This window comes from Kogia breviceps, chromosome 3 (genome assembly GCF_026419965.1).
Source record: "Kogia breviceps isolate mKogBre1 chromosome 3, mKogBre1 haplotype 1, whole genome shotgun sequence".
NCBI lineage: Eukaryota > Metazoa > Chordata > Mammalia > Artiodactyla > Physeteridae > Kogia > Kogia breviceps.
In genome coordinates this window covers 164,217,275-164,240,083 of record NC_081312.1, presented here as the reverse complement: position 1 = coordinate 164,240,083, position 22,809 = coordinate 164,217,275, and the positions used below count along the sequence as shown (strand labels likewise).

General features: G+C 45.1%; 1 protein-coding gene across 6 annotated transcripts in view; it reads left to right on the top strand.

Annotated features, from left to right (window-relative positions):
- The window catches only part of SFMBT2 (Scm like with four mbt domains 2), a 221,512-nt gene that overhangs the window by 174,531 nt on the left and 24,172 nt on the right, over positions 1-22,809 (top strand). For all 6 annotated transcript variants that reach the window (XM_067030224.1, XM_059056565.2, XM_067030223.1 and 3 more), the window contains 5 exons: positions 1,709-1,822; positions 4,681-4,723; positions 6,534-6,604; positions 9,214-9,353; positions 22,699-22,808. In XM_067030224.1, coding sequence (XP_066886325.1) covers positions 1,709-1,822; positions 4,681-4,723; positions 6,534-6,604; positions 9,214-9,353; positions 22,699-22,808 — 478 coding nt within the window. The remainder of the gene's footprint in view (positions 1-1,708; positions 1,823-4,680; positions 4,724-6,533; positions 6,605-9,213; positions 9,354-22,698; position 22,809) is intronic.

Here is a 22,809-nt window from a genome sequence, read left to right as displayed (position 1 = left end):
TTTTGTACCTAAACAGAAATCTGGAAATACAAATGTATCTAGTAGATGAATTCAACCTGTTAGCAAAATTGCTGAGTAGCTAAGAAATATGCTCTCTCTTTGTGTTTTTGTGAGTCTGAAGCTGAGGATGTGCCTTGTGAATTGGGAAACAGCCTGGTGACCCTCTTCATTGGCCCCTCTGCAGAATCCAGCACGCTTCTCGACAAAAATCACTTCCACATTTGAAGCTACTTGGAGAGTTTCTTTACCTTTTGTGTGTTTTGGACGTCTTCTTGTTTATTTGATGATTTCTTTGGCAAATAGGTTAAATACTGTCTGAGTCAAACAATACAAGACAGAAATGCTTTCTTTCAGTCAACTGTGTTGGAAAATAATCCCTACGAACCTCCTTGCGTTCTTGTAGCTTATATATCCTTCAAATTATAGGAGAATTCAGTGAGAAGGAAGTTAGGATTGATAATCACAGTAATGACTTTTCTCTGAGAACAAATCAAAAGTTCAGCGTGACTAATGTTGATAATATGTACGTATAAGTATCCACTGCCAGAGTGTTCAGGGAACTTTGTCTACACCAAAATAACATTTTAGCTCTAAACTGGGTACCTATCTTTATCAAATAACGTACTCTAGGAGCCAGCGTAGCCAAAATGGTTAGGACACTTTGTGTTTGCTGGTATTGAGCTTCACAAAGTTATGTTTTGAGGGGGATGCTATTCCAAATTCATCAAATAACATGTGATGGAGTTTCTACAGTGTTACTTTTGTCTTGATTGGCGGTGAAGAAACCAGAGCACAGCAAGATTAAATGGTTAGAGCCAGGGAGTCTTTCTATTAATAGAGCTCTTTCTTATCTTTTGATTCTTAGTTCAAGAGTGTCTTCCCTCAAAGTGTGTTTTTAAAGAACTGTTGATTCAGTGTAGAACTAGTCCTTCTTTTCACTAGTTTGCTGGGTTCTAAATTTACTCTCTTAGTAAGCAGAGTTCCTTGGAACCTTTGCTCATATTACATCCAGATCTTTTCTCTCTTTTCAGCTGTGATGCTGATTTATCACAGGCATCATTATGATTATGAAACAGGAGGTGATACGTAGGCAGATCCCCACTAAAGAGACATTCCTGTATAAGTGATTCTTGTGTGAAATGGCAAAAGTGTGTAGACTGCAAACTGAGTTCAGAATAAGTGACTTCCATCACAGGGTAAACGAACACGTTCCCTAGGAAATTGTGCCTTGATAATCACTACTTACAACTAGTGTTACCGAGCCCTACCAGTTCCTTTTAACTGGAGCATTTAACTTTCCCTGGTTGAAGGTTGACCTCTGCTTGGTGTTGGGTGAAGAAGTCTTGTTGCTTCCACCCCACAAGCTGGACCACCTTCCTTAATTTCAAAGCTGTTCTTAGGAAAGAAGGACGCTTGTTCCTTCTAACCTTTCTGGCTTAGATGCCAATTGTCCCCAGATTCCTTCCTCTTCCTCCCATTTTCAGGGGGAAGTAGCTCTCCTTTCCAGACCCCTACTTCATGTGAATTCCTTGTACTCCTGCTATTTTACATTTCAGGCATTTGTATCTGCTGCAAGATACTGTCGGCTTTGTGTTTAACATTCAGAGGAATGTCTTCCTCCATCTCAGGGGTGCCCCGTATTTTCCCTCCTTCTTCTGTGTCTTTGTTGGTAAAACCTGTTTGCACCTGCTGCCTTGACTCCTTGCAGGCCTGCAGAGTCCGGCTCCAGAGTTCATTGTTGACGTTGAATCCATGGACATCTTCCCCGTGGGCTGGTGTGAAGCCAACTCCTACCCTCTGACCACACCGCACAAGACAGTCTGTAAGTATCGCCCTGCTCGGAGCCCAGCTGGGTAACGTCTGGGACTTGGGTGAATCGACAGGCAGTTTGGTAAAGATAGTTAGTGGAGCCAAATTGTAAAAATCAAAAAAGGTTGTTGATTTCACACAGAGCACCAGTACTTTAGTCTCATTTATCCTGTAAATGTCTGCATGAAATGACTATTCGGAAGCGTTTTCCTGGTTGACAAACTAAGTCACATGATGAGGCAGAGAGAGGATCTGGAATCTTCACTCTCCATTTTGTGTACAATTCATGATCTTGATTAGAAAAAATGTAAGCTGAATACTATACATTTGTATGATCATATCTGAGAAAGAACTACTTTTCCTCATGAGATTTACCCCAAAATAATCATAATTGGTCCCAGTAATTTACTGACATAGATATAAACACTGAACTACTCTGAACACTAACTAAACTCAGTGAGATTTCAACTGGACTTTGAAAAGTGCATTGTATCCCATCTTCTGATCACAAAAATGCCAAAGTTAAACAATATTAGTAATTAAACAACACAGCATCACACACACACACACACACACACACACACACCACTTAAATACATACAAGTGTGTGTTTTAACATGTATTATTGTAGGTCATTTTCCTGAAATGGTAACCATTTAAAAATCTTCAAACCTAATCAAGCCTGGCATTCATTACTCCCCCCTAATGCGTAACAGAAGTATTATTTTAAAATGTGAGTCCTTAAAGATAAGGGGCTTTAATTTTTTGTGAAATATATTATATTTCTAATGTTTTCTTTATTAATTTATATGCTAGCTGACTTCTTTGTAGCATCCTACCATAAGGTTCACTTACGCAGATGCTCAGAACTTTGCCATAAAGAGAGCTCCATCCCATAGTCGGCTTCCTGTTCCCTGATGTCAACAGATTTTGAAGGACACTTAAGAGACCTACTGCATATTCATTACGAGTTGGATGGGGCATTATCCGTGTGAATCAAAGTAGGGGGCCCAGGTTGTAGACAGAGGTGGATTTTAAGGGATTCTTCTGTACCCCATACTGCACACTGAATCTGACCCAATAACAGTGACATCACTGTCCCTCGCTTTAAAATATTTCTAAAAATTCGAGCGTAGAATAATTATTTCATTCGCAAGGGCATTCCTTTTCTTTTTCTTTTATTCTCACTTAAAATGACGCGGTTCCTTTGCTCTCAGCCTCCACAGCCACTGGGCAGGTTCTCCCTGGGTTCTCCGGGTTTGGCCCCGATTCCCTGTACCTGGTTGTACCTCAGACAGTAATCTGTGCCCTGATCCTCTTCCTCCTTCCTTCACATGGATTTGGGAGGCGACGAGCGTTCTGAGTTTTGAGTTTTTCTGATTGAAATCCCACGGGGTTAAGATGAACATAATGAAGTTTCCCCTCCGTTTCGCACTTCGCTTCCGGGTCTGTTGTGTGTGGCTTCTCATCAAAACATCACACAATTCAGGCATCTCACCCTAGTTAGCAAAGACTGAGTTAGGCAAGTTAGTCTACACTCATTTTTCACTTTAGAGATCACGGAGTTCGTAGTTTTTCATAGTAATTACAGGCAGACCTCTTGTCACAGATACTGCGTTTTTTACAAACTGAAGGTTTGAGGCAACCTTGCATCAAGCAAGGCTATGATGCCCCTTTTCCGACAGCATTTGTTCACTTTGTATCTCTGTGTCGCATTTTGGTAATTCTTGCAGTATTTCTAACTTTTTCTGTATTATTGTATTTGTTGTGGTCTGTGATCAGTGACCTCTGATGTTACTACTACGACTCACTGAACCTCAGATGATAGCATTTTTTAGCAATAAAGTATTTTTAAATTAAGGTATCTACATTGTTTCTTTAGACATAATGTTATTACACACTTAGTACACTACAGTACAGTGTAAACATAACTTTTATATTCACTGGGAAACAAAAAAGTTCCTGTGACTCTTTTATTGTGATATTCACTCTGTTGGGGTGGTCCGGAACTGAACCCACAGTATCTCTGAGGTCTGCCTGTACTGGAATTGGATACTAAATAAAATCAAGAATAGATGACATTTGAGTCACTATTTCTCTTATTTATTCTTGGTTTTGTCTTGTTTCTCACACGTGCATTTTGCTTTGAAGAGGCAAAGTCGAAATGAATCTGCCAAACTCTGACAGCTTTAGAAGTTCTGTTAGAATTAATTTTTGCTAATGTTGGAAGATGCAGGCTTATCTAGGCCCAAACGTATATATGCCAGAAGCTCTGGTCTGTCTTTGTGAAGGTGACTCTAACCAGTTATAAATGTAAACTGGAAATGTTCTTAACCCCAAGTTTATTATTGGCTGGTTTATGTCACTATTTGACAGACGTATATGTTTGCTAGGCACCAGTCCTCCTTTTAATGATAAAAAGTTATAGTTTATAAACATGCCTCTAATCCTAATTTGGGAGCATGCTGCTATGGTAAAATTTTTTTACTTATCCCATTTTCTGTAGGGAAAAAAGTCATCTGGGTAATCATGCTTATACCAATCCATCTTACCAGCTCTGTTCCTGGGAGGTCTGATACATGTGCTCTTTTTCTTTTTATTAGAAGCACATTTTAGAATAAAGTAGCCAGTGTAGTGATAAAGTTAAGTGTACTAAATTCTATTTAGATTTCATTTCTTAAAAGTCAAAGTCTGTTTTATGCTAGAAGAAATTAAGATAGAATTGTGGCCTGAATGAAATAACTTTTCAGTTTTTAAATTGTTACTTTAAAACAGACAGTTCTATACCTACCGAGCCATTTTAAAAAATGCTTCTTCCTAGCTAGCTATCAAAGCTGCTTTTCTTTTTTTCCCTTTTTGCCTGTTTTACAGCACAAAAGAAGAGAAAGATCGCAGTTGTGCAACCAGAAAAACAGTAAGTTTGTTTTTTCACCAAAACTCCGTGGTAGACTCTGAAGTGTCTTTCAAGAGGATCGGAAACAGGGCTGTTTTCGTTAGAGAGCTAGTCAACACCTAGCACAGTAGTAGAGGGGAGAGTAACACATAGCTTCTGTTATTTATTGTGCATCTATTATGTGCAGGACTCAGGTCTTGCTTCTAAAGCAGTTTCTTCTCCAGATCGTAACTTCTCACTTTCCTCCCAGCTCAGCCAACCTGAAGGATGCCCAGTGTCCTGCATTGCTGGTAAAGGCACTCTGTGCCCATGGTTCTTAATGCCTCCAGGGGCCCTGCAGAGCTGCCTGTCCAGGCCTCGGCTCTGCCCGCTCCCAGCCCAGTGAGCTGGAGCAGGTTGCTTTATTTCTCCCCAGCTCAATGCCCTCCTCTGTAAAATACCTATTTCTCAGGTGTTTTAGGAAGATTAAATTAGATTCTGTGTGAAAATGTGTGGGCCCTCCATTGCTGAATAAATGTAGGTTACTCCACATTTCTATTGTAATTTTATGAGGAAGGAGGGTGTTTGACAGCCTGTGGACAGGCCGGCTGTATATTTTTGGAAAATCATCACTGTTGGTAACATTCTTATATGTTGGAAAATGTCTGGAATATACTACGATACACATCCCTTACCAAGTCTTTGTTGTTTTCTTAGTAGACTGTTGGAAAGGGAATTGAAAACAGCTTTTTTTTTTCATGTACCTGAATTGAAACTTAAATAAAATGAAATTGAATAATAACTGCATTGTTATTTGATGCAAATAACAGTTTTCTGGGTATTCTTTTTACATTTCTAACAGTGTGTCAGGTTAATCATCTCACTCCAGTTTTATCTGGATAACATTGAAATAGAGAGGAAAAACTAAACTAACAGTCACGTCACGGAGGCCAAATTTGAATTCATGACTCCTCAATTTGCAGTCCGTGGATCAGTGGTTTTCACCCTTTATTTGCATCTGTCACTAGACAGCTCCTTAAAACACAGGTTGCTGGGCCCCTTCTGCAGAATTTCTGACTCAGGATGTCTGTGGTGGGGCCTGAGCATCTCCAGGTGTAACAAGTTCCCAGGTGATGCTGATCTGACAGCTGGGGGATCCCACTTTGGGAACCAGCACCATAGATGACCCCACTAAGATCTCTCGTTACCGTTTACTTGGAGTTTACATAGTTTTCCAGCTATGCGGTTTCTACACAGCCAACCTGTACATCCCGGGGAAAGCCAGATTGCCGCTTTTCCCCTAAGGTGACAGTTTTAAATATTTGTTCAGCAGCTTTTTACTGAACAACAGCACAGACTTCTGTCTTAGACTCATAAACCTACTTCACATTTTAAGAATCATCACTTCTTAGATTTTCTTTGGAGATTTTGTTTTCAGTGCGGCCATGACCCACACAAGCATGGACCCAGAAATCAAAAGTCAGCAGAAAGTCATTGATGAGGAGAAGTCTGACTTTAATTAAAGTCAATGCAAGCTGACTTTCTCTGTGTCCTAAATATAATTGAGGACATTATTATAATTCTGTAATGAGCGACAAGCCCAGGAGTGACCTAGAGGAACCTCAGCGATCAGTGATGACCCCTTCAGGGCCTGGAGACCCATAGGCTTCTTGGAATTATTGTAAGACTTGCCCCTAAAGATCTTACCTGTTGTTATACATGCACACATTGTATCTGACCACATTCTTAGCTTAGATTTCTCTAATAGTTGCTTTAAGTTATGAAAAGACTTTGGAAGGTACCAGTTTCTTCTAAAGCGTGAAACCCATGGGAGTTTTTTCTTTATCCACAGATCGTCATCCACAGTGCCTGTTGAGAAAATACCTCACGACCTTTGTTTATTCCCTCACCTGGACACCACAGGTAAACGAGCCACTTAGGACGCCCTGACACCTCCCAGTATGTCGCTGTGACTGGAGACATGGATATATTCTCCAGTATTCTCAACATGAGAATACTCAACTTTGAGCCAACTATCTTTTTTTCTTGCTGCTTATTTACAGATACCAACTCCTTTAAAAAAAATTTCTAAGCTAAATTCTTGGTGCCACTTCTTTTCTGCTTCTTGGTCAGTGGCTCTAGACACTTCCCTTGGTCTGAGGAATAGGGTCCATGTGTTACTTGGAAATTATGAGCCCAGTTAGGACTGTGTATCACAAATAATCATGTGGAAAAAGAAGGTGTTGAAAATATCGTTATTAGGCATTTCATTTTGGACATCTTATGCCAGTTGCACTTGCATGTTTACACTAGTGGTTAATCCTTAAGTCCCTGTGAGCTTTTGAATTGTTCCCTAAAACCCTCTGTTTAAATAGCTGGTTGGGAACAGTATATGTGTTTTAATGTATAAAGTCCTGCATCTTACAATAACCTTTCAAAACACAGACGTGATTACCCTTTGACCACAAATCTGATTATAGACATCTTTGTACATTAAGTAATATATTTGATGGGCTTCCCTGGTGGCGCAGTGGTTGAGATTCCGCCTGCCGATGCAGAGGACACGGGTTCGTGCCCCGGTCCGGGAAGATCCCACATGCCACGGAGCGGCTGGGCCCGTGAGCCATGGCCGCTGAGCCTGCGTGTCCGGAGCCTGTGCTCCGCCACAGGAGAGGCCACAACAGTGAGAGGCCCGCGTACCACCAAAAAAAAAAAAAAAATTAATATATTTGATTAAGAATTCTATTTTCCAGCCAAAACGAAGCCTGTTCTGAATTGCAGGATTAAAACCTATATACCATGGAAGAATCCTATTAGGCAAAGTTTTCTTTGTAGTAAAGAGAGCGGTTTTGTGAGTAGACTTACTAAGGTGGTATTTTCCTAAAGGTCTGGACAGAGTAATCCTATCTCCAAATTTCCATGTAAATGCAGCTATGGACTTTTTTTTTCTCCCTGTTGTATAAAATTCAAACTTCAGAATGGTTTTAAAAGAACCCTGTCCTCTTTCAGGGTTGGTGATTGTTATTTTACTCCTTCTGTTTTATACCCAGCGAAGTAACATGTGTCCCTTCCTTACCTGTTGGTTCTCAGTTGAAGTCCTGTAAGAACAGAGCTTCCCAGACTGTCAAATCACCATCCCAAATGAATAACAAGTTTTTATACAGAAAGAAAGTTTTCATACTGTTAGTGCAGCTTGACTTGGAACAGCGGCAGGAGAAGCTGCTGTGTGACCGCGGTCCGTGTGCGCGGACACCAGGACATATCCCAGTGACGACAGGGATACCTCACCACTTAGTTGTTCTGCTTTTTCCCCATGGCAGCTTGTGACACAATTAGATCCGCACCTTGCCCTTTTGCTTTATAAGTAGAAAGGTTAATGAAGAAGATGCAGAGTCAAGCCCCTGGGAGGCACATTTCACATCCATGGACTGGGAAAATGAGGAAGCTTGACCATACCTAGGGTTGGCCTGGGTGTGGGGCAAAGATTAACACAATTATATACAAAATAGATTACCAACAGGGACCTACTGTACAGCACAGGGAACTCTACTCAGTATTTGGTGATAACATATAAGGGAAAAGAATCTGAGAAAGAATATGGATATATACATATATATGTATGACTGAATCACTGTGGTGTATACCCGAAACTAACGCAACATTGTAAATCAACTATACTTCAGTTGAAAAATTAAAAAAAACAGGAACTGGGCAGTGCTTATTCGAGTGTAATTTGGGTCCCTGTGGTGAATAGCTTGGCCGCCTCTAGTAAAACAGGGTACACAGACCCGATGGCTGAGCGACTGCCCCGCTTGTCGTAGGCTTGGAAGAACCTCTTGTCCGTAAACAGGAGTGGGTTTGCACAGCTGTGTTCATTAAGGCTCCATAGGTAATATTTAAAAAGTAGAAACAACTACATGTCCGTCAGTAAGAGAATAGAAAATTCAACTGTGTTATAGTCACACGGTGGAATGCTACACAAAGTGAAAAGTGAATGCATTTTCTGGATATACGTTTACCCGTTTGGGTGGATCTCAGAAACCTCATGTTGAACTGACAAAATGTTGCGGAAAACCTTTATGGAATATTTTTAAAATAACCTAAGTATCCTGAATTGCTTGTGGATACGTTGTGTGGTAAAGTTTCTAGACTCTCGTGGGAACGGTAAATGCCAGCTTCAGGGTAGTGGGTCCTTTCTGGGGGGCTTGGGTGCGGGATTTCCTGAGGTAGGTTACACAGGGGAACTTAGCTGTGTAACTGGTGTTTTTCTCTTTAAGCTACGTTGGAGGATACCTTAGTGGTCATTGTCTTATTTTCCTGTGTTTTGTGTGTGTGTTTTGAATCCTGCATAATAAACAGAAAGGTTCACTTATATGGTAGAAAAAAATAATCAGGATTCCTAAGGTATTACTGTGGGTGTTAAAACGTTCTGATACGAAGACACAGTGCACCTCCGGGTAGTTTTGTCAACGCAGTGGGTTAAGCAGGTTTCTCCGGTCCGAAAGCATCAGCGGTGTTTCTCTTCCCTGCAGGTACCGTCAACGGGAAGTACTGCTGTCCTCAGCTTTTCATCAACCACAGGTGTTTCTCGGGCCCCTACCTCAACAAGGGGAGGATCGCAGAGCTGCCTCAGTCGGTGGGACCAGGCAAATGTGTGCTGGTCCTTAAAGAGGTAAAGCACAGCCACAGCCACAGGGGACTGGTTTTTCACGGGGTGGTGGCCACGTGGGCACAATCCTGAAGAAGGGGGTCATAGGAACTTGAGTCCATTCAGGCAACACGTGCCGTGCCATGCACCTCTTTCCTCCCAATCCTGCGGGCTGGAGGCTGGTGGTACAAAGATAGAAATGGTGTTCCTGCCCCAGAAACACTCCCTGTCTAGTGGGAGGGATGTGCCTTCCACCCCAAGTCAGGGAAACGCTGCTCTACAGTTGAGTAAAGTCTTCGGTGAATCATCGCTTTTTCGTTTAAAAAGATGGCCTATTTTGAGCCTTTGTGTAGTAGGTGCATTCCTGGTTTTTTGTGACAAAAAAGCACCCCCCAAACATCAAACTATAACCATGATGAGTGTGTTTTAATTCCTTGGGCACAACGATCCAGTTATCCATTTATCCGTCCACTTATCCATTGAACCAATGTGTGTTCGGCAGCTTCTGGGAGCCAGGCACGGCATCAAGTATCAGGTCAAGAAATAAACACCCCTTGCCCTCTTCCCATTTGGGTTTCACGGTCCTCTTGGGGAGATGACATCATTCTAAGTGAGACGTACAGTCGGGTGAAGGCTTGGTGGAGACCAGCGCGTGTGGTCTGGGCTCAGGGTGGGAAGTGACGGATCTCTGGATGTGACACTTGATCTGAAGTAGGCGAAGTGATGGCACCTTGGGTGCACAGCACAGATAAGGCTGCACCGGTGGAGTTCGGGGTGGTCACGTGTGGCTGGAGGACAGCATTGGTCCTCACGTAGAGGTGTAAAATTCACTGGTATAGAAGAGTATGTTATGTTTTGAAAAGAGAAAATGAGAAATCTGGCTGGCCTTCTGCCTCAGCAGGAGGCAGGATGGAGGAGAGGGGCTGCCTGGGAACGGCTTCCCTGGCGTCCTGAGGGATATGGGGCTGAAGCTGTGGGTGACTGGAGCCTCCAGGTGACACCATGCCCGTGCAGTTCCCGCCTTGCGAGAGCCCCTGTGAGATTTCACATTTCATTTCGCCCAAAGAGGATGAGATCATTGCGGCAAAGCCAGAATGCGTTTACCTTTTCAGGCCATCAGCAGTATTCACAGTTAAAGACTTCCTCATATCTAGGGAAAAAAATCTGTTTTAGAGAAATAATTGGGGTTACAGTTGAGAAGCAGCCCGGTAGGAAGTGGACCAGGCTACTACTGCTGTTATTTGCTCAGGCGAATTTGACGTAGAAGGTGCGTAACAGGTGCTTCCTGCCCGTCCTGAGCTTTCAGTCATGGGAGGGACGGACAAGCCAATAGCATCTTCACGGTAGTCAGTATCTCAGGGTGGGCTCAGGGGCTTGGAGATCTCAGGGGCTTCCTGCACGGCCTGTGGGGTGGGGGAAGGGGACAGCCTGCTCCAGGGGACGGAAAAGCATCTGGGAAGCCTGGAGCATTGGTGGGATCACAGGAAGGAAAACAGGAAGGAACGCATGCAGCACCTTAAATATGTGGACCGTGGGGATAGGCATGGAAAGCGCAGAAATTCGAATCCAGAGTCTCCTGCGGGCCAGGACCCCGTCCTGGGTGCTTTGCCTGTGTCCTTATTTAGACTTGCTTTTCTTGAGTTCTGTCACCTTCATGCTTTACGTTCTGCAATCAGACAGTGCAAGGCTGGCGCCCAGCCTGAGTGGAGAGTGGATCCCACTGATGAGAAGTTAAAGGGAGATGGTGGCCGAGGACGGGGGGTGGGGCAGCCCCTCTCGAAGGCCATCGGGGATGCTGGGGAGTGAGCTCCAGCCAGCAGCCAAGACATGGTGTAGGGCCCCAGCTTGGCCCATAATATTTATTCTTTCCATCTGACTGTTTACAGGGTTAGGCAGGAGACGAGGAGCCCTCCCCTGCTGGGTGAGCCCAGAGCCGTCGTCCTTTGTAAAGAACACGAAAACCCCACATCATTAAGGGTCACTTCTTTTTTCTTTTTTTTTTTAAACATCTTTATTGGAGTATAATTGCTTTACAATGGTGTGTTCGTTTCTGCTTTATAACAAAGTGAATCAGTTATACATCTACACGTGTTCCCATCTCTCTTCACTTCTTTTAAACTCACCTTCCAGCCCCAGATATATAAGACTGAATTACCAAGGTAGAGCTCTTTATCTGTTGACACCTCTTTTGTTGCTGTAGGATGAAAGGGGAAGATATCAGCAATTCTGTTTACATATCGCTAGCACGCACACGGAGAAAGAGAATTTGCTCACTTAGTGCAGTGAACCCTGGATCACTCATGTTCTTTCTGGGAACCGATACTTACAGAAATCAAAATATCCAACAATCTAAAGTTATCAACAGTTAATCCAATGTTTGCTTCAAGGATGGTAAATATAATTAATTTCTAAATGACTCAGGACCCCCCCATTGTTAACATCTGTCCTTCGTGTCGTGCTGTTGTAATACAGCGTCGAGCACGTAGCAGAGACCCAGTGAACACACGCGGATGAACACACACTGAGTTCTGCATTGTCTCGTGAGCGCTCTCTCTTCTTGGTGCCATTTCTCACCGTGCTACTCACTGGGTCAGCCTCTAACGTCCCCAGTTCCTTTTAGGTTTGCTGCCTTTTACTCGCTCAGGCTGGGAAATCAGCTCACAAATTGAAGTCAGCTTCTATCGACTAAAGTTTATTTATTGAGCTCCTACTCGCCATAGAGCCCTTTAATAGAACCGTGGGGATTTTCAGCTGCAGCAGAGGTTATTTCCAGGTGGGGAAGGTTAAGGAAGACCCGGTGAGGCCTTCCCAAGAGTCAGCTCCGCAAGCTCGGTGGCCAGAGGCCCTTCTTACTGCCAGAGCCGATGGCTCGGAGAGTGGGGGCTGCTGGAACACTACCCCTGGACAAGTGAGCGCTTACTGTGCGTTTAAGTCGGCACAGACCACAGATCCCGCAGACGGTAGATGTGGTCTAAGAAGAAACCAAGCCCAGATTACATGTCGTGATATCTGTCACTGTATAAAATACAACCGCTAGACCTAATGGACTCCCTTGAGTTCCCCCAGTGCTTTCAGCCCTTGAGGGCAACCTTACCATGATGTCACCTGCCTGAATTTGTGCTTGTTTTTGTTACCAGTGATCAGAACGGGACAGGGAAACTCGCAAAAACCTGGTGAATGGATGCGTTTGTTTAAAGTCCCCGCAAGACCGTTTCACACCCACATCCCAGCGGTTCCAGTGAGGTCCTTGGCCACCTGCGGGCCCTGTTAACAGACACAGTGGCCTTAGGGTCAGTCTCTCTTTGGGGCTTGGCTAGTTTACTACCTAATTTTTTTAGAATTCAACAGTAGGTAGCCCTGATCAGTCCTCTGACAGGTGCCAGCAATCAAGTTTAAAAGCAGGGCCAGAGCAGTTTTCTGATGACAGGAACTCATTTTTTCGCTGATGTTCAGAAAATGCATGAGGCAGGAAAGAAAGAAAGACAAAAAGCAAGCCACTTCAGTTCCGTGAGTGCAAGAAAAATGTAAATCCCACCAAGCCAGCATGTATGCAAATACTCCTGCTTCAGCCCAGGACCTGGGCATGGTTTCAAATTGCATTTCACTTACAGAGAATGAGGGCATTAGACAGAGCACGTTCGCTTCTTCAGGCCATCAGGGGTGTTTGTAGTTAAACGTTTTTCTGTCTTTGGAAAACGTAGAGTGATGGCTGTTTTCCCTCTGTCTGGTTCTTCGAGAAATACATAAGGTCTGTGGGCATGAATGTGGAGCCGGCCTTTGGAGAGGGGTCCTGAGCTCTGAGGGGGAGGTGGACCAGAGGGGAGGAAGTTTCTGGCAAACGGGAGGATGAACGCGTGTTCACTTTCTGGGCAGTGAGCGTCCTGAGCTTGAGTGGGGTTGAGGGCGTGGGGACCTCGATTCCAGAAGGAGGGCGGTGGAGGGGGGCAGGCAACCTCTAAGAGCAGGAGCCCAGTCAGGTCCAGTCACCTCGATCAAGGGGTTCCCAGCGAGTAGCCTGGAAGGGAGGGGGCAGGTTGAGCCCATCCACAGCCCCTCAGGTCCCCGGGGCGTTTTGTGGGACCCCCGGGTGCAGTCGCAGGGAGAGTGGGCCCTGTGACGACAGACAGGAAGTGATGGTGTTTGTCGTAAATGAAACTCGCAAGATCAGGATGGTCGTCGCCAACCAGGACTGTCCTTTTCTATCCCCAGTACTTTCCCATGCACGCCTGCCCCAGTAACGCCAGGGTCTCCCCAGGTCAAATAAACTGCAGGTCCCTGGGGGACCTCGGTGAACTAGGGTGGTTTTGCATCCCAAGCCTCCCACACCTCTGAGATCATCAGCATCGTGGGATAGAGTCTTGCTGGCCATTCGCAGAGGCATTCAGAGAACTTCTGCTTCATGCTTTCTAGGCAAGCTTGTGAATGGAGGTCTGTGGTATTGACTTTGTCTACAGTGCAGTGGGGCAGGCATTGTGTGCCTGTGTCGGTGTTTGAGAGACAGAGAGCTAGTGAGCACAGGAGGAAAAGGTGGTGGGGGGCATCTGATGTATTCACTCCTGTCCACGTGTCCTGCGATGGAAAGTTCAGCTTCTAATGCAGACACACAATGAGATGGGAGAACACCGACCGGGTCCTACGGGAAGAAATGGCTCTGAAAACACCCGCTCAGGAAGAATGAGAGTCTGTGTTTTCATAGCAACTCTAAAGGCCATGGGTTTGAAGGCAGCCTGCCAGGATAAAATCCCACGTGCCTTACAGAGATTTGGGGGGAGCCCAGGGTTTTTCTGAAACATTATTTGGTTTAAATTATTTGTGGCGTGTAACCTCTGTTTTTAGCAAAAAAGAGAAACGTATCATTTTCGGTGGGGAGTCGATAGGAGTCCTTTTTCCCACTTTCCACATCACCTTGCGATGCGTGAAGCTACAGGTGTTAACAGAATTGCTTCTCAGCAGCAGGGGTGACCTGTGTTTCACTTGCTGCCTTTGGGCAGCCGTTTAAGAAATGAACATTTATAGAGGGGAAAATCGACAGGTTGTGCCTTTTCTGTGGAAAAGCAAAAATATGGCACTGGATTTTTATTGCCTTTTCTTTCTGATGTGGAACTTAGGAGAAAGCACCATGCGTCCTGGACACTCGGGAAACTTTCTGGATCCATGAGCCTCCTGGTTGCTTCTTTCCCTCTAGCACAGCTGTCTGCCCCACTTAGTGGAGATCGCCAGGCCTGGGACCTCTGACTCACCCTGACACTGAGGGACCAGTCTGAATACGATGGGCTAGATGGATAAGATAAAATAAGTGAGGCTAGACAGAGCTTCTGCTCTACCAAAGGTGGAGAGTTGTTCCCGATTCGTAAAATGCAGAGACGCGCATGGGCACGCATCCACCCTACCCTATCCTCCCCTCACTCCACCCACCTACCCATCCATCCATCATCTGTCTATATCTGTCTTTCTGTCATTTATCTCTAGCATATTCATCCATTCATCTCTCCATCATCTTTCATCTTTCTATCCATTCATCGTTATCTATCTATCTTATCTAATCTATCTATGTCTAATGTACCTAAAAGAATCACTTTGGTACTCTTCATCACAATCTGGTCCAGGGATGCAAAGGTTTAGACATGACCCATTGAGCCTCCCTGGGTTTTTAAGAGAGTAGGTTTGTGATTAGTTTGACTTTGCAAACAGTGACTGCAGAAATGACTAAGAGCCCTGAGTACTGGTCTGATGATGCCAGAGTTTGGGGTCACTAATTGGGTTGCCACCAGGGCACAAAGGAGACAGGCATGTTCACCTTTACCGAGTACGATTTTTCTCTCCCTCAGTCTGCTTCTGTGGTCTTAATAGCCCTTTAGCCTCAGAAGGTGCAGAAGTCAGTGGTGTGGGGACTGCTGGGTGTAGGCGTATCGTTTTTTTGTCCATCCGCACCTTCCCAGGGTCTTGCATTCAGGTATCTGACACTCAGCAGCGATTACTGTGCTGGCCACGTCAGATACTCTCCCAGCTCTGGGAAGCCAGCAGAGAATGAAACGCCATCCATCCATCCATCCCATTCATCCATTTAGTGGGGTCCTAAGCAATTCCTGAGTCATAAGCATGTACTGGTGGGCACTGTACTGGAAGCCGGGGAGTCAAGGTGAGCAGGAGATGTGCCCCCCAGGTGAGTTGACAGTCCCCGCTGCAGAGCCTCAGGGGGGAGAACTTGGGCATTTCCGGTTATACTGGAAAGAGGAGAAGTCTTGCCTGAGTGACATCCAGTTAAGTCAGTCAACAAAATCGGAGATGCAGACGTGCCTCTGGACGGTATTCTCCGGTGTTCTTGCTGCTGTTGTTTTAAGCTTATGCTGAACATTAAAATCCATTGAGAACAGTGTACCAAGCCTGTGGGTGGTATAAACTATAGCACATACATAATGTGTGATTCAGGAATTAGCTAGACAGTGTCCAGGAAGGTTGGCCAAAAAAGTACAAAGTTTTTTTTGTTGTTGTGAAGGTTTTATGATTTGCCTGTAAAGAAGATAAGATACTTTTGCTGAAATTTCTTATTGTACTCTAGGGTAGGATTCTGTAACAAGAAAATCAGTGACAAATGCTACCTCCTGGGCCTCCATTGACATAGAACATATGGTAACCAGGTAAATTCTTGGAGTGAATCAGTCATTAAGTTTTAGATGTACAGAATAATTTGATCCAATATCAGTGCCCATCTTGAAATTCATTGAACAAATTCCAAAAAAGTCTTGATTGAGCACCTCCTATTGCCAGGCATGGTTCTAGCTACTATGAATAAAGCAACAAACAAAATGAAGTCCCTGATTTCTCGGAGGCTTAGGTTCTAGAGGGAGTGACAGTAAACAAATAACCAAGTAACGTTTTGGATACAGGGAGGGTTTCCTGGTGAATTGGGTCTGGACCGTGGGAGTAACAGAATTCACGGAGGCCTTGACGGTCAGGAGAGGGAAGTCGAGGAGAAGAGAGAGCCGTAGGACAGAGTAAATCTGTCTGATTCGGGCAGTTGAAGCCCATCCACTGCACATCCAAGTGGAGATGGGTGTGTGGGTCTGCAATATATACTTGGTGACCGTGGGTTTGCTAGCATGTAGACGGTGTTTGCAGCCAGGTGCACCCCGGTGTGAATGTAGGTGGAAGAGGACAGTCCAAGGATCTAGCCCCGAGGTCACCGTCATTTGAGTTGGGGACATGGAAGGATCGGGGGAGACTGGGTCCTGGGGGTAAGTATAGAAAGTGCCTGTGGAGGAGGGGGTGTCGGGCGGCGCTGCAAGCTGCTCACGGGGTCGAATAGGAAGAGATCTGAGAACAGCTCCTTGGCGATGCCGGCACCTCAGGTGATCTTGCTAAGACCTGTTTCAGGGAAGCCCCGTTGGATTGGGTTCCTGAGGGGCTGCAGGAGAGAAAGAGGAGTCTGTGAGTATCTTGAGGACGTTTACTGTAAATGGCCACAGAGGAGTGTGAGGTGAATGAAGGAAGATGAGAGATGAAGAGAGAAAGTGGTTTTCCTCCTTTAAGGTGGGAAATGTGAACCCCGGTTCACGCACAGAGGGCGGCAGTCCAGTGGAGAGGAAGGAGAGGATGAGGTGAGAGAGGGGCTGTGTCTAGTGAGTTCGGCGGCTCCAACAAGGTGCCACGGACTGGACTGGGTGGCTTAGGGAGCAGACGTGGATTCTCACGGGTCTGGAGGCTGGAAGTCAACATCATGAGGGCAGCTTGGTGAGAGTCCCTTCCTAAGGTTCGCACACAGCTGCCTTCTTGCTGTGTCCCCGCATCTGAAAGGGAGGGCAAGCTCTCTGGTCTCTGCTCACAAGGGCACCCCGTCATGCAGGATCCATCCTCACGACCTCATCTAAACGTAACCACCCAAAGCCCCACCCCTAGTACCACCACATGGGGGAGGGTAGCGCTTCAACGTAGCAATTTGGCGGGACATACTCAGTCCACAGCAGAAGGGAAAACCACAGGTGGAAAAGAATATTCTGGAAAATAGTCTAGAGTATAAGGGCATTTTGCTGCTGACGGATCATGCGCTCAGAGGGCATAAGGGGCGGGTTTGGGAAGCAGTGAGGAACTTGAGATTGGGTCAGACAAGGGGGAAGTGCAGAGCCGTATGGGAATGGGATTCTGGCCAGAAGGAAAGTTCTAGGAGTGTTGCATTTCTGGTGATCAAGCTGAAGGAAGGTACAGGGTATGATGGGATTCTCCTGTTGGTCTTCTTGGGGGAAGTGGATAATTCCTGAAAATAGAGCCTTCTTTGGAGAGTGGTCTTTTAATCAAATTGAAGTGATAAAGTAGGGAGTACTTTTTGGAAGGGGGCTGCCTACCAGGGAAGCACTGGGCTCCCCGACCTTGCCTTTGAGCCTGGGGTGGGGGAAGGGCCTGCTCTCCGGGTGATGGGTTGTCCAGGGGAGGTGAGCCTTCCGTTAAGAATCAAAACGAAGGTAGAGGGCAGTTTCAGCCCAAGCAATAGAGTCCACCTGGGAAAACATGTCAGATTATTACTGTTCTTATTGCAATTTTTGTAACGAATAACCGAAGGAGAGATGAGCATGTTGATGGTTAGATAATATTTTGGGGGTGTATTAGATGCAGCAGTTGCATTATAATTTGGGGGACGTGCCCAGAGCAGTTATTCAGGAGACTGAATGAAAACACCTACGTTTAAGGGTAAATAACTTGGAAAAGTCTTGTTTTCTTTTCCAAGCTTGTTTCGTGCTTTCCTCTGGCTTCTTAGAAGGTTACGTTCGCGCTGCAGAGAAGAAAAGACCCTGCTGCTTCCTCTTTTCTCTTATGAGAACATCTTCCTTTATTTTCAGTTTTTGGTGGCATTTACTTTTGTGAGCGTTTAAAGAAGTGCTGCGTCCTCCACTGATACACTGTGGACCTCTGGGGGGTGTAGGATACATGTGACTTCACTCCGGGAAAAGCACAGCTGCTACAGTTCATCTGAAACCCAGACTCCTTCTTTGGGTTTGGAGATGTGTTTTAATTAATATTCTCCATTCAAATCTAATTACAAAAATAAAACTCTGCTTGTCTGTCTGCTCTGCAACTCGCCGGGCCTCTCGTATCGACAGAGCAGGTGCTCACATCAGAGTCTTGTCTCATTTTGGTCCTCTCGCACTTTGTGTATCCCATCCACCTGGCGAAGCCCTACTGATGGAGAAATTGCTGGTTAGGCAAGAGAAATTTTTTTATTATTTTAAAAAACCCATTCATAAAATTATCTCCATTTCATCCGATTTTGAAATTGAAAGAAATCCTCTTTGAGGCCCGTGAGGGCCTTAGATGGTCCCGATTTCTATAAAAAGCTAATTATTGTAACTGTGGCTCTTGGATAGACCGCAGAGCAGAAAGGTCTGCTGTAACAGTGAACATGTTGAGGGGGGCTCCTTTGCATCCACATCCTTCTTCTGACTTCACCAGAGAGAGAATATCCTCCTTCCTGTTTCCCTGTGGGCCAGTCTCTCTCTCAATGTTTGCCCTAAAGAGACATCTCCCACCCCGGCCACTAGAATTCAACAGATGACAAACCTTTGAAGTCAGGAACCTGTCTTCTTTCCATTAAGTTAGCCCAACCCGAGCTGTGGGAGCTCATATTTGCGTTCTGAAGTGTTTTCTAATTTTAACACTCAGAGAACTAATTTTCCTCTTAAGTGGTTTCCTGCACTTTCAACATTGTTATAACTTTAATCATATGATATAGTTGAGGTTGGAAACGATCTTAGTTACTTTCGGTGTTTGGGGAGAAGTTTTCATGATAGCGCATGTGAAAGGAAGTAATGGAATTTCGTGATTTCACGAAGTGAACAGAAAAAAATCCCATCGATTTACGGCATCCTTTGAGTGCTGACCTTGTACCTGAAAAGGCAGGGGCAAGAGAAGGAGACACGCATTCACTGAGGGGCTCCCGGGTACCAGACGCCTGGCGCTGTTTGCTTCTTCCCCTGTCAACACCACCTACGCTCTGTTCTATTTGTCTCTTCCTCCCTCTGATGACCCTTCTCTCTTCTCCTGTAACTGACTCACTCACCGTTTTCTGAGCAAACTTTTGCGCCTGATGGAGCAGAGGTAGGAGAACAAGAGGTGCAGCAGGACGGGGCCGTGGAACGCACTGTTGGAGTCCTCGGAGGTTCAGAGAGATGGGAGCGCAAATTGGACTTGAGACTTAGGTCATCGGTGCCCTTCAGTTTTGTGCCCTGGTTGGAGAAGAAGCCAGATTTGGGTGGGTTGAGAATTGAAGATGAAGAATTTTAAATATAGACTTTTTTTTTTTTTTTTTGAGAAGTGGGGTTCTGAAGAAGAGGCGGTAGCAAGAAAGTCAGGAGCTTCTAAGGAGAGTGATTTTGCAAAGGTGCGAGACTGAAACATAAATACAGGCCAATGAGAATAGAGAGACGAAGGCTCAGGGAGAGTTCATTTTGTGGGTGGATGAGGACTGCTTGGATATCAAGAAGAGGGCTACCTTAAACATTTTTTATATGCCGAGCTATTACCTCCTTTATTTCTCATAACATCCTTATTACAGGGGAGAAAATCTTTTCCTCTACCCTCTTAGGTTCAGTACGTAGAGCCTGTAAATTAAACTGACAAAAGACAGAGGAACGGGAGAAAAAGGTTGAAAGAAATGAAAACAGAAAAGAAATTAAAAACCAAAGGAGCCATGAGGCTTGAGATTTTTACATACCATTTTAATAAAAGACGGTACATTGTGGAGAGGTGATCAGACAAAGGGCTCTGAGGACTGTTAAGTATATGCGGGAATCTAACAGAAGATAAGGGTTTTTTTTTTTCCTAGTAAGATTTGTTTGTGCAGCGTCATCTCTGGGCCGTCTTTGTTTCTCCAGTGACAAGGGTTGTTTTCCCCCTGGTCCAAGAGCAGGGAGGGGGACACTTTCACAGTGTTTTAGGCAGAAAGGGGGAGGGCAGAGAGTTCCTGCAGTGTCTGCTGTTTCTCAGTTGCGTCAGGGCAAAATTAATCCTATGCCAAAGTGGCATATTTTGAGGTGACAAGTTCTGACCCCCTTCATTGTGAATCAGGTAAATGGCAGTGCGCCCATTATACAGATGAGGAAAGTCAATCAAGCATCTTGCCTAAGCTTGATTACCTTCTAAGGGATGGACCTGGGATCCCATCCCATATCTGTCCAACTTTACAAAGGCTATTGCTTCTCTGTTATAATATACTGTGGGGACTTCTGTGTAGAAGCGTGTTCCCAATAAACATTTCATGAAGCCTAGGAAATCCAGTGAGGCATTGCTCTAGCACTAATTTCCTCCTTGAGATACTCAAAGCAATCTTAATGCCAGTCTATTGGGAAGAGTGTTCATCAGCTTCACAGCTAACATCCTGTTAATTGGGGGCAGGGTCTGAGCTACCCTTTGTGATCAAGGGTGTAATAACTTGAATTCTGGTGTTTTGCAAGGTACAGTAATTCAGCCTAACTTGGGTCATAATAACAGCTGTCGACTTAGTTATTTTCATGGAGTAACTATAACACACTAAGATGTCAGGTACATAAATTATTCAGCTCACAATTCCAAAGTTTTACAGAGAGCTTGTTGAATTTAGAGACAAATGATGTGACATTGGGAAAAGCCAGGGGAAAGTTATTCAGTATCACATGCCTTTTACGATATAATTGCCGCCCGTTTCCACTCTGAATTGAACTCTGGAAGGCATTTGCTTTTCACAGTCACAAAATGCATTTCTCTATGTAGCAAATAAGATGGAGCTCTGGGGTTTTCTCAACGAAACACCATGGAAAGATTCAGTTGAAATTTTATTGTCTGTTGATAAACACTTGGTGCGTGATTTCGGCCACTTTCAAATGGATTTATTTTTAAACTCGGTTTCAGTAAATTGTACTGACAGTAAATAATAAAATCAGATGATGATTCTAATAGAGAAAACAAACACAATAGAGCTGCTTGTATTGCTGTGTCCTGGCCTTTTAGCGTCTTGGCTGAGACATGTTCTCTTGATGGGGCTTTACAGGGACCTGGGAACATAGCAAAACGCCACCCAGGCAAGAAAAAGGCAGTTGCCATGCTGACTGCAGAGTATAGAATATTTCAAGATCGGATCCTGAGTTATGAGCAGGCTTTGTTGTTTCTCTTAATTAAATCAGGGTGTGCAGACCACACCAATTACATTCCAGAACACACCAGGTACGTGAAAACTGGGACTTGACAATTTCTGCAGCATACTTTTCATCTTCTTTCTTCCCGTTAACACTGCGCTGGTCTCCCTCACAACACAGTAGGCGCTTCAGCAATATAGCCAGTGTCCTCCCAACTCAGTAAGGGATTTTTCTCACTCTCTCAGTGGGGTTTTGCTCTGAAACACGGCACGTGAACTCAGTGCCTGGCTCGTTCCTCTTCTGGACGGGGAGGGGCTTCAGGAATGGCGGGTACTGTGTGCTGTCTGTATGCTCCAGGGCTTGGCACAGGGCAGATCCTCAGCAAATGGGCGTTTCATGGAATGAAACCCCTGAGGTCTCAGTGTTCCTTTATGTGCTGCATTGCATCTTGACATTTTTTTTGAGCTCTCTATCCAAATAACAGCAGCTCACGAGCATGCCCGAACTCATAAATGTTCATTCATAATGAGGATTTGCTTACGGGAAACGAGTGCCTCAGAGCGCGTGAAGTTGAGGCTTTGGAAGGGAGATGTCTGGTCCCTCTGGGACTGTTGCAGTGGTTCTGACCACGTGTTCATTATCTCGCACTTGGGACTTGGGAGTGAAGGGGTGGCTCGAGGAAGCTGTCAGATGGTGTTAGACGCTCAGGCTTCCTTTCGAAACACTCACGTCTCTGAGAAACGTCCTAACGTTAAATGTCCATAAACTGGGTCAGCGTCAGGTGAGCTTCAAGTAATTCGTTCGCCCTCCGTACAAGTATCCGAAGCTTATCCAGAAGCGTTGGAACAAACCTCCCATCTCCATCTTAGGGATTCCTTTTGAAATGTATTTTTAAGGAGAAAATGGAATTCTTAGTAACCGATACTGCTGAAGAGGAATCCAGTTGAAGGATGATCCGTGGCTCTTTGGAGAAAATGGTTCCGTCTTTCTGCAACCAGGAACATCAGTGAGAGCCGGCCATCCCCTCTGGCCAGTGTTTCACACTCTCCCAGGCAGAGGCGTCAGATTTCACCGCCCTGTCTATCCCCTTGATGGCGAGCCCGGGCAGTGCCAAGCTGCAAAACATCCTCTCTGACTCCATCCCAGCCCATTGCTGACTGGAGGTGCAGGGCAGACAGCTTTGAGGTATCAGCGGAGTGGTCCCTAAAACATTCTTGTTTTAGCAGAAATGGATGCAGTTGACGTTCACGGCGATTCCTTTTTCCCAACAGGTTCTAAGCATGATCATCAATGCAGCCTACAAACCTGGACGGGTATTACGGGAATTGCAGCTGGTGGAAGACCCACACTGGAATTTTCAGGAGGAGACACTGAAGGCCAAG